The 12,517-nt window shown below is 40.3% G+C and overlaps 1 protein-coding gene across 1 annotated transcript in view; it reads left to right on the top strand.

The window, feature by feature from the left end:
* Positions 1-11,537, top strand: part of ELOVL6 (ELOVL fatty acid elongase 6) — a 69,119-nt gene extending 57,582 nt beyond the window's left edge. The window contains exons 3-4 of the mRNA XM_083398044.1: positions 3,043-3,194; positions 7,087-11,537. Of these exons, the coding sequence (XP_083254170.1) occupies positions 3,043-3,194; positions 7,087-7,511 (577 nt within the window). The 3' untranslated portion in view covers positions 7,512-11,537. The remainder of the gene's footprint in view (positions 1-3,042; positions 3,195-7,086) is intronic.
* The last annotated feature ends 980 nt before the right edge of the window (positions 11,538-12,517 follow it).

Here is a 12,517-nt window from a genome sequence, read left to right as displayed (position 1 = left end):
TGGGCTGGATGAATCCCTAGCCAGAATTAAGATTGCTGGAAGAAATATCAACAACCTCAGATATGCAGATGACACAACCTTGATGGCAGAAAGTGAGGAGGAATTAAAGAACCTTTTATTGAGGGTGAAAGAGGAGAGCGCAAAATATGGTCTGAAGCTCAACAATGAAGATTATGGCCACTGGTCCCATCACCTCCTGGCAAATAGAAGGGGAAGAAATGGAGGCAGTGAGAGATTTTACTTTCTTGGGCTCCATGATAACTGCAGACGGTGACAGCAGCCATGAAATAAAGAGACGCCTGCTTCTTGGGAGGAAAGCAATGGCAAACCTAGACAGCATCTTAAAATGTAGAGACATCACCTTGCCAACAAAGGTCCATATAGTAAAAGCTATAGTTTTCCCAGTAGTGATGTATGGAAGTGAGAGCTGGACCATAAAGAAGGCTGATTGCCGAAGAATTGATGCTTTTGAATTATGGTGCTGGAGGAGACTCTTGAGAGTCCCATGGACTGCAAGAAGATCAAACCTATCCATTCTGAAGGAAATCAGCCCTGAGTGCTCACTGGAAGGACAGATCGTGAAGCTGAGGCTCCAGTACTTTGGCCACCTCATGAGAAGAGAAGACTCCCTGGAAAAGACCCTGATGTTGGGAAAGATGGAGGGCACAAGGAGTGGGGGACGACAGAGGACAAGATGGTTGGATAGTGTCTTCGAAGCTACCAGCATGAGTGTGACCAAACTGCGGGAGGCAGTGGAAGACAGAAGTGCCTGGCGTGCTCTGGTCCATGGGGTCACGAAGAGTCGGACACGACTAAACAACTAAACAACAACAACAACAACAAAGCATTCCTCTATAGCCAGGCTGTTGGCCTTTAACTATCTGTGGCCTTTTAGAAGTGGGTGGGATGTTTTTCATGTATTTCTCTTTCCTCTTGGTTTTAATGTATCTAAGTGGGATTTGTTTGGTTGTAAGTTGCTTTGGGTTGCCTTGTGCAAGGTAAAGCAACTGACAAATAAATAATAATAATAATAGTCTGGGAACTGCCATTTTAATTTTCCACAGTGCCCTAGTGTGCCAGTTAGCTGTAGGCTAAATTCAGGGTGGTAGCACTGGTATGCAAAACCCTACATATCTTGGGACCAGGATACCAAAAAAATCATATATAACATATATACCCAATGGATTGGGCAGCGCCTCCTGCAGATACTGTTCCATGTGTTTGGTATAAGAATCAGAGATTTAATGTGGTGGCACTTTGAAATTCCCTCCCTTTATTTATTTATTTAGCCACAATTTGAAATACAAAATTTAAAAAAAAACACAGTTTAAAACAGCTTAGAACCACCTATTGAAGACCTTTTCTTTTCACCGATTTATTATAATTGTATTAGAACTCAGCTTTTCCTTCCAGCCATCTGAAACTTTCCATGCCATTTATAATCTGCTTAAACTATTTTATAGTTTAGCCTTATTGAGTTCATTTATTTGCCTGAAGGCTTTCTTACTTTTTTCATTGTTTGCTCAGGATAATTTTCAACAGGCACATAGATACATACTTTTCAGGGCTAAGTATTCTGGTTGCTATAACAACTGGATACCTTTGATCTTGTAAGAACCTTAAAGAGTATCCTCTAGAAACAGGTATTCTGCCTTTTCGGATTACTGTTGAAATCTCCAGATTACTGCAGTATTTTCAGATTCTGTTTGGAGCCTAGCCCTCTCCCGCCGACCCCAGTAACTTCACAAGGCTACATCCCTGAAGTATTCATTAAGGATTATTTCAGTGTTATACCATGCTTATGAATCCCTCCTGTGCCATCCTAAAGATTATTAAGTGGCTTCCTTAATTCCAATGAGATCTCTTGCCAAACAGAGTTTTAGCTAAAAAGTGAGTATTGCCTTTGCATATAAAATCCAGAAGCTGTCCAGTCTTGTTAACCTTGAATGTGGCGGAACTAAGATATTTCCTTAATAAAAAAATTTATTGGTTATGCCCCAGTCTCCGCAAGGCCTTCGGCAGACTTTGGCATAATTATAGAAGCTTTGATATATTTATTTGTAAATGCTGAATTTACCCACAAATGTATTTGAGCGGATGAGTAATTTCAAAATAAAGGAATCTTACAAAAGCAAGGACACTCTGTCTTCTGTAGCAATGAAATTCAGTATTGATTAATTCTAGGGGGTTACCGTACTTGGAAACTAGATGTGAAATGCTATGGAGAGGATATGGTGCTGCATATTTATTTCAAGAGTTCTGTTGCTCTAAGGCAGGGATAGGAAGCCTATGGACAACCAGATGTTGTTAGACTCCAGCTTCCATCATCTTGGACCACTGGCCATTGTTGACTGGCACTGATGGGAGTTAAGTCCAGCAACAACTGGAAGGCCCCTGCGCTAAACTGTATTAACTCACCAATCATCCTCCCAACTAGAAGCAGTCTCTCTCACACAGGAGACATGCAGGAAGTGTCCACTGTCTGTAAAGGGATAGCCTTGAACTCCCACATAGATTCATAGAAGGGTATCACAAGGGTCATCTAGTCCAACCCCCTGCAATGCAGGAATCTTTCACCCAGGACCCTGAGATTAAGAGTCCTATGCTCTACCAGCTGAGCTATCTATATGATAAGCTCTATGTTGGAGAATAACCACTGTCCATGCTGGCTGGGACTGATGGAAGTTCAGACTGATGGAGTCCAACAAAATTAAAGGAACATGTTTCCAATAAATGTGTTCAATAGCAGCATCCTTAACTAAATTCTTCTGTGGGAACATTTTATTCAAGTATTCAGAAAGGGTGCAGTCTTCCCATGAGCATCTGGTTGGCTGCTATAAGAACAAGTTGCTGGACTAGATGGGCCTTTGACCGGATCCAGCAGGACTTGTCTCATGTTCTTAAATGGAGGTCAGGATAGGCACAATGAAGGTACTTCCTGCTTCTTGCACTCAGTAACTATATCTGGGCTCTCTAAGGATTTTGTCTTCTACTTTCTGACGATAACCGACTGCTCTTTGTTTTCTCTTTATGGTCATGAAGTATATTTGGTGCTGTTCGAACGGGTGCTTATATGGTGTACATTTTGATGACCAAAGGACTGAAGCAGTCAGTTTGTGACCAGAGTTTTTACAATGGACCTGTCAGCAAATTCTGGGCTTATGCATTTGTGCTAAGCAAAGCACCAGAACTAGGTGAGTGCCTTCTCTCTCTTTTCACTTCATGGGGTACATTTGGATCAAAAGGACAAAGGTGTGACAGGATTGCTCCTTAGCAGTTCTCTTGTTTTATGCTATATATTTGTAAAGCACCTTGATGTGCTTGAAAAAGGTGCTTGTTTGATTGCTTCATAATAGTGCTCGAAAAATGCCTTTAAAATGTTGCATTCAGTCAATATAGTAATCACCATACAACCACTTGTATTTGTGGTCTCAAATGAGTTTTCCTCAGTGGAAAAAAATTGTAATATACCGTAGTTAAGTCATTGTGGGTCACATTTGTGAAAAAAATTACAAATACAGATAAGAATAATATGAAGATGAAGAATATGTCGACGACAAACAAAAAGACCCTCAAAATTCCAGAAGGAATAGTTGTCCTTAACTCATACTGTTTGGATTATTAAGGCTCATGGGTTCTATATTTGCTGCTGTTCCTCAACTATCTTCCAAGAGCATGAAAGTAGCATTTAAGCAACCACACAAAGTGACCATTCACCAACCCAGTGAATGGCCAATGCAGCCAAAAAACCTTAACCCATTGGTGGCGCAGAGTCTACCTAACACAGATACGGTCATATATTGTTCATTCTGCAGTACTTCTACACCTATCAAAATATTGTATATAACCAACACAATCTTCTCAAGGGTCAAACTTCTCAAGGGCCAACAGAACAGTAAAAAACAATAATATGGAAATCAGTCATATATATGACTGCCTGCTCATATGCCTGCCAACAGGATGGTCTAACAAATTCCTCACCTAGAAATAATGGCCAGACCTAGTCTCCCTTCATCACTTAGTTTATGAAGATGTGTCTAAGCAGTTTCCTCACCAGCAGTTTTAAAAAGCTTGTAAGTAGCAAACCCATTTGCACATCTATGTTTGCTTATCCTGAAGCTTCTTAGGCAGATTCTAATTGGAAATAGGAAGCAGTGATTTGGCAGACATTGCACAGCTTGTTTCTCAGGAAACCTCACAGGGCTTCTAACCCAACAAAACAATGATGACTATTAAGAATATGCTGTTTCAGTGCATTGCTGGTTTTCAGCATCAGCCAGAAGGAGATATCCTTCATATTAACTTTATTGTGTATCCTGCCTTACTCTCCTCTTGGGGCCCAAGGGAACCTGTGTTTCCCAAGTGCACTGACCAGAGCCAGACCTGCTTCACATCATTTAGAATGGTACCACTTTGTACCTTCAGACTGCTGTTGAGAATGTCCAGCGCTTTTTCCTAAAAAACACATGCTTAGGGGTACTCTCATTTTCCTACTCATATTGAAATACTGCCCCCCAATGAGGCCAAACTTAGATTCACAAAATGTTTAGGGGTATGCGTACCCCGGCATCCCCCCAGAAAAAAAGCACTGGGAATGTGTGAAAACCTATTGTGAGTCCTGCAGTTGCTTATGGAAATGGGGCAGTGTTAGAAACTCATGTATATATAAGCTAGGCACCAAATGTTTCCATAAACCAGCATTGCAGTTGCCAAAATGTAATGTCTAGTTGCCATTTGGGGGCCAGATCGCTCGAAAGTTGTATTTTTTCAATACGATTTTTTGGTTCCTGAAATTCATTCTGATTGTGCAGATAAAATATAACGGATATAATTCCACAGGCTGTGCTATTAGTGTGTGAAAACAGTCAAGATCCAAGCATCCCCAGGCATGTACCTCCAGATAGTGATGTCTCCAGATGGTGGAGATGTCAGGTGCCATCCTGGTGCCCAGGCATCTTCACTTGGTCACAAGTGGCCAATAGCCAGGTGCAAAATGACCTGGCAAAATATGGACACTGATTTACTAATCAGCTTTACTGCTGATTTAGGTTACCATCCTAAGCACCACCCGTTCACCCCCTTCCTCTTTGCAATAAACATGTATGGGGTTGGGTTACAGGTAATGAGGACGCTGGTTCATATCCCTTACTAGTATTCTTTCGTTTGAGTTTTGAAGCAGGGGCAGCTGCAGGGCAGGGCAGCGATGTTACTGGCCTCCTGGAACCAGTGTCTCTGCAGCCTACCAGAGGGGTGAGGCAGTGGGAACGTTGGCACATTGCAAACACATTGGTGGGGGTGCCAGTTTGGCTCTGCTGGGGCATTAGTACCACACCAACCTCCCTCACAATATACAAAATGATCTTAGAAAGAATCATGGAATAACTAAGTTTGATAGGGCATTGTTTACTTGCAATCTTTTCCTCTCTAAACGTATCTAAAGAGATATGTTTAGATATTGATAGAGTTTCCCCATAGAGGCAATTTCAATGAGAACATCCCAACTGGAGGCTGTGGTGTTTTAGTCTATGAGAGAGCTGTGCCATTTTAGCTGGGCAGCGTCTCTTTGAGCAGATCTCATCTTCTAAGTAGTGTGTTAAGAACTGAGTTGTGGGGAGATTTTCTGTCTTACGCTCTTTCTAAAGTCGTACATTGTTCAGAAAGCAATTTGTATCTCTATAGGTAAAATTCAGGGATTTGATTCCAGTTGCACAATATTTTTCATTTGCACAGTACTTTTCTTCTCCCTAAATGTAAAGTTAATTTGTGTTGGAACCTATTGACATGACTAAATGTATTAACTTCAGAGACCATAGTATAATTAGGGCTTGGATTGATATGCATTTTCTTCATCTATATTTAACTTCCATTTTCCTCTGGCTAGTACAAGATAAATAGCCATTATCCATGCTTAGAAAGATAATAGGTTATTTCAAAAATGTATTTTAGTTTTTTTCTCAATAATATCTTCTGTGAAATGTCTACCTTTGCTTAAATTTCGTGCAAACCCATCATACTTTTGATTCTATTACTGCAATCCTATACATGTCAACTGAAAAGTCCCATTGAGGTCAGTGGGAGTAGGATTGCAGCATCAATCTCATTGAAAAATTGATCTTTGCAACTAAATTGGACAAAAAATCCCTAAATGACCTTACACTTCATGGGTTTTGACAGTATAATCAGCTGCAAATGTTCCTGGATGACACGAATGATCTACAATAGAACCACTTCAGTCTAGGTTTGGGCCAGGTTATGGGACTGAATTGACTTTGCTCACCCCACTGGATGACCTGAATCAGGAGAGGTAGTGGGGGATTGCAACCCTGCCATGCTTACTTAATCTCTCAGCATCTTTTGTACCATTCACCATAGTGTCATCCTGGATCAATTGAATAGGAGAGGTATCAGAGATACTGTATTACGTTAGTTCTATTCCTACCCAAGAAAATAACATTGGGCAAGTACTCTTGTGCTATGGGGTTCTGCAGGGCACCCTTGGGTCTCAAATGTTGCTTAACATCTGAAGCTACTAGGAGTAGCCTTTAGAATTCTTGGAGCATGGTGCCATTAGCATGCTGACGACACACAGCACAATTTCTCTATAACAGGGATGTCCAACAGGTCGATTGCAATCTACCGGTCAATCACAGGGTGTCCCTGGTCTATCCTGGTTGAGCGTCAAGAAAGCTCAACAACTTTTGTCAATACAATGGGTAGATCACTGCCAGGTTTTTTTAGTGGGAGTAGATCACAGTCTCTTGGAAGTTGGACATCCCTGCTCTATAACACCTGAATCAGAAGAGGCTGTGCAAATTCTGGACCAGGGCCTTAATGGACTGGGTAAGGGCCAATAAACTGAGTGTGAACCCTGGGGAGATTGAAGTTTTGTGGTTTCCGTGATAAGTAAGTTGCCTGTTTTGGATGGGCAGGTAAATGTCTAAATGGGCAGGTACATAGTTTGGGGGTAGTCCTGGTTGCATCTTTGTTATTAGAGGGCCAGGTGACCTCCATGGCTAGGAGTGCCACCTAATTCACAAGTACGCTTCAGGGTTCTAACATTTTTCTTATGTTTTTTCCTCCCCCCAGGAGATACAATATTTATTGTTCTTAGGAAACAGAAGCTTATCTTCCTCCATTGGTACCACCATATTACTGTACTGCTTTACTCTTGGTACTCATACAAGGACATGGTAGCTGGTGGTGGCTGGTTTATGACCATGAACTATGGAGTGCATGCACTCATGTACACTTACTACGCCTTGCGGGCTGCTGGCTTCAGAGTGTCCCGGAAGTTTGCCATGTTTATCACACTATCGCAGATCACACAGATGTTCATAGGCTGCATCATCAACTACCTGGTCTTCGCCTGGATGCAACAAGGCCAGTGTCACTCACACATTTCCAACGTCGTCTGGTGTTCTCTTATGTACCTCAGCTACTTTGTGCTCTTCTGCCATTTCTTCTTTGACGCATATGTTAGCAACACCAGAAAAACAAGGAAGGCCGAGTAAAGCTAGAAAGGAGAGAGAGAAAGAAGCAGCTGCTCAGGTCATCCACAAAATGGCAAACACAAAGAGGGGGAGAGAGAAAGAGAGGAGGGGGGACAGAAATGGCACAGGAAGGAAACATTTATATATGGTGCAACTAAAACTCAGCAGCTGAGGGACAGCCAAGTTTGTTCAAAACCAGTAAGTTTATGATCCTGTCATGGTGAGGACTCACTGAATGATCTTGCATCTCAAAAAGCTGCTGTAAGACATCTTCCTTCTTAGACATCTTACTGCTCTTAAAAAAAACCAACCACACTTTTTTTTAAGAAGGGGGGGAAAGCAAAAGAAGATAATGATTTTGCAAAATAAAATGTTAAAATAAATGGTTTCCCTGAGCATAGATGACTTTTATTTTTAAAAAGCAAACTAATTATTTATATATACTTTCTAACATGTTGTTTTTAAAATACAAAACTTGAACAAGATTTGAGCAGAGGAAACACACAATCGGTGTCATGTGAACATAGGACTTTGACCTGTCAGAGCTGCATCTAGCCCCTCTGACTGGCAGCTGCTTTGCAAGGTCTCAGGCAGATGTTCTGCAACCTGACAGCCATTAAAAAATAAAAACAAAAACTCAAAGAGTCCCAGGATCAAACCTGCCATTTTCTGCATGCAAAGTACCTTCTCTCCCACTGAGCTCTGACCCCCAACAATACCAGATTTTGGCAAAGTTAAAAGTTATCTCCTTGAAAGAGTTGAACCCTAAAAGCTTCAATGTGAAAATGAAAGGTTAATCTTGAGTGCCTGCTATAGACAGCCATTTAAGCTCAATTGAAGTAATAAATGGAGAAGAATTGGTTGGGTTTCTGTTTTGTTTTTAGTACTGTGTATTATGCTTTGAGAAGACCTGGTATGAGATATTGATTTGAGAATTAAATACTGTTGAGATGCAGTACCAGAGAGAATGTGTTCCAGTGCATTGTCTGGTCAAAAGCAATGCGTATAGAAGAGCAGTTTAATATACAGTCAGTTATAATTAAATATGCTTGGGGCTAGTAATAAAGGAGAGCAGGGAAAAGGAATCAAGGAGCTAAGAAAAGACAGAGTAGGCCAGTCCTCAACGTGCCCTACAAAATACTGGTGAGAAGCATTTGAGTCATAGTACAGTATATAATTTGTTTTTCTGATGGCTCTGAGTGTGATTGCTGTGGGCGCATTTTGTTGGGAATATATCACCCACATCACTTGCCCAAAGTTAATTCCAGAGACTCCTCAAGCACAGGTTAAAGAGTAAGAACCATAACAAGGGAAAGGAGGAGTCTTGAGGTTGCCCAACCACAGCCAGCACTCGGGCAACAGACTGCCATTCTCACTAGAGTGAGAAGTATTATATTTCTCTTTAAATTTCAGCTATTATTTCCAAATTGGCATCTATCTTTATAAAAAGAACATGCAGATTTTATGCTAACTGTGCCCTCTTGTTTGTCTTTTTTTTTGGGGGGGGGGTGATTTCTTCTTTTTCGGTGCTGTGCAAACAGCCACCCTACAGACAGATCCATTTCATGCAGTCTCTTTCGAGAAGCTTGAATAGATTCTGATGTGATGCTTCCCTATGCACACAGGTGAGGTGAGGTGAGGCAGTTGCCTCAAGGCAGCAGGCTCTGGAAAGCTGGGAGGGGCAGCTGATCCTGCCTCCATGAACCTAACATTGCCTATCCCTCCGCCAACCCAGGACCCTTAACAAATTCCAATTCCTGGGGGTGCCATTTTCTGATTCACCTCAGGCAGCAGAGTATATTGAGCTGTCCCTGTGTGCACACATCCACCACAGGAATTGTTCCAAAAGCCACCTTGCGACTGTAAAACATTATGGTGGGACTGGTCTTTGGAACAGGAAATGGTACTTTAAAATATCCTGATCGTGGCAGCTTCCATTTTGATTCTAGCACTGCCCATGATGGTTCCCACCACATGATCTGCAGAGTCATTTTCATGAAAGAAAAATTGTGATCTTTAAAATTATTATTATTTTTGAGGAGACGCATGCAAAATGTCTGGTTCTGCTCCTAGCACATAAATCCAAAATCCCAAGAACCATGAGCAAGCAATGAGCCATCATGGGCAGACGAGAACAGCAGCTGCTATAAACACAGAACAGCCCTGAAGTTACAGCAGTCAGTAAATGCAATTGGAGTGACAGGTGCAAAAACAAATGGAAAAACTAAATATCTTTAGAGAGGGTGTTGTTAGTGTTGGATGGAGACTTCAGGAAAAAAACAACCCTGTGGTATGGTACATATTTTATATTTTTATGAACTTTGAAGAATAGATATCTGCAACCTTAATAGTGTTCTACAGGATTATATGTGACTTTAGGTAACACTGTGCTTCTGCATTTGCCTCACAAGCAATGCAAAGATGTTTAAAGTGCCCTCATCTGGTCACTTGGAGATACTACAGTAAAAGGCATAAGCTTGGCGTTATCACACTGCAAGTTTTAAATGGGAAGGGATTGAAAGCCTAAATGCAGTAATTGTGCTGCAACAAATTAACTCTAATGTCCAGAGAGAACTATTCTTAATTTTTTTAAAAAATGAAATCTGTAGAAAAAGATACTGTAGCATCTTTGGTCGCTTAAAAAAGACATCTGGTTCTTCAGTCAGCTGCAGATAAAAAGGACAACCTCAGAGAATTAGCTGAAAAGAGCCATATTTTCTACAAGGAAAAGTAGATTGTATTATCTGTAAGATTTCAGTCCTTACAAAGCCAAATAAAATGTGTAAACGTTCCTAGTACTTCAAAGAAACAAGTGTGTAAACTTGATGTTATAACTGTGTTAACATAGTATTCTCAATCGTATCAGTTTGGTAGTTTTAACTAAACAGTTAGAAGAACTAGCGGAACCAATTAAGAACTGCTGTTCTACATAGAAAAATCATACATGCCTATAACTACAACCATAACACATATGTGAGCTGTCCAAAAATAAAAAATAAAAACCTGGGTGGGGGCAAAATCTCCACCCTCCCCAGCTAATGCAAAATATTCTCAACTTCCCTGCTTTGAGACTGTACAATACCAAGTAATATTTTCCCTTATTTTTGCTTCAACTGTGCTGTCCACCATTCATGACAAAAAGCCGATGTAATATTCTGTTAGACATAACAAGGGCTTTTAGTGTTTCACCTTGTGTAGAAAAACTGCTGCATTCTATATTATATGAACAGTGTTTTAAGAAAAGGAAATTGGAAGGCTCTCTGGAGTTTAATCATAACTGTGAAAAATGGTGGGGGAAGTTTCTGTCTGTGTCATTTAAGTTATTAATGTTCTGACATTGTTATATGGTACAAACCCCCCTCCCCAAGCAAATTGTTATGTTCAGTGAAACATATGACATGATCTTAAATTATAGACTCCTGTATAAATGGAAATATCAATTAAAATGTATAAAAAATTAATAATGTTATTTTACAGTTTTGGGAGTAGATTCTATTCCACAATGAGCCTTTTCTGCCTAAGTATTTCTCCCCAGTTTCTAATATTTGAAGTAAACCAAAACCAGTTATTATAGAATAACAAAATTATTGGGCAGCAGTAGTGAGTAACTTTCAATGGTGCCATTCATTTTTGTGACTCTTGTTCCTCCTGTTGTGCTGACTGATCTGGTGATTCAACACTTCCACAGATCTTATCTTGAAATAAATGAAAAGGTATTTCATAAGGGAAGCCAATACTGCATTATAGTTTCTTTTCTCTATAAACCAAAGGAACAAACAACAGTAATCACAGCATACATAAGAAGCTAAAATCCTGGACATGTTCAGCTGGGAGTAAGTCCTATTGAAATGAGTGGGGCTTACTTCTGAGTGGGCAGATATAGGATTGCTCTGCAAATTTCAAAATGTGTTTTTCTTCCACGTACACTCTTGCATTAACGGCAATGACATTTTAGACTCTAAAAGTTTAGAGGTGAAGAAAGGTATTCTTAATATCACTTGTGAAAAATGCTTCAGTTCTTCTACCATGATTAAACAGTGATTACTATTCTTGTTGTTGCTATTGCATTTAGTTATTCAGACTTTTTGTGTTCAAAAACCCAAATAAACATCACAAGAAACAAGCAAGCTATTGACAAAAAAAAAGTATAGGATGTTTACAGAGGTAATAATTCTAAGAAATGTGTTCTCACTTACTTGGATGTAAGTGCCATTGAATTTAACGGTGCTTGCTTCTGAGTAGATGTGTATATTGTACTGTTACGTCCCATTAGGACTGCACTATTATATCCCATTATTTGAAATGTGAAAATGTAAACCTAAGCTAACTTTCCCATTGAAACCAATGGTTCTTAAAAATGCTTAATTTTAACTTGATTGTGCCCATTTTCTTATGCTGATGTGTAGTATTTTGAGACAAATGGACATTTTACACCTCCTTTAGTTTTCTTCTCAAAATCTATGAAAACAATTATTAATAGCTCCATCCTGTCCGCCACTTTTGGGTCAGTATCACATTGAATTCAGAAGGATTACTCATTCATGATTTTGAATTATGAGACTCAAAGTAATTCAGAAAAGCCCTTCAGAAACCAGTGGTACCTCAATCATTGAATCTCCATAGGGGGAAAGGGTCTTTGCTATCCAACTAAAAAATGCTCAGAGAAGACCCACTGAAAGATGGGACTTTTCCTCTGATTTTAATTGGTATACTCTAGGACAGGGGTCAGCAACCTTTTCCAGCCGTGGGCCAGTCCACCATCTCTCAGATCATGTGGTGGGCCAGACTATATATTTTTTGGGGGTGGGGAAGATGAACGAATTCCTATGCCCCACAAATAACCCAGAGATGCATTTTAAATAAAAGGACGCATTCTCCTCATGTAAAAACACACTGATTCCTGGACCGTTCACGGGCCAGACTGAGAAGGCAATTGGGCCGCATCTGGCCCATGGGCCTTCAGTTGCCTACCCCTGCTCTAGAATATAGTTGTTTATTGCCCATAGATTCTTTAACCAGCTTCTAAT

This window comes from Podarcis tiliguerta, assembly GCF_965153285.1.
Source record: "Podarcis tiliguerta genome assembly, chromosome: 9".
In the NCBI taxonomy this organism is placed as follows: domain Eukaryota; kingdom Metazoa; phylum Chordata; class Lepidosauria; order Squamata; family Lacertidae; genus Podarcis; species Podarcis tiliguerta.
Note: the sequence above shows the minus strand (reverse complement) of the source record. Positions and strands in the feature narration are given on the sequence as shown.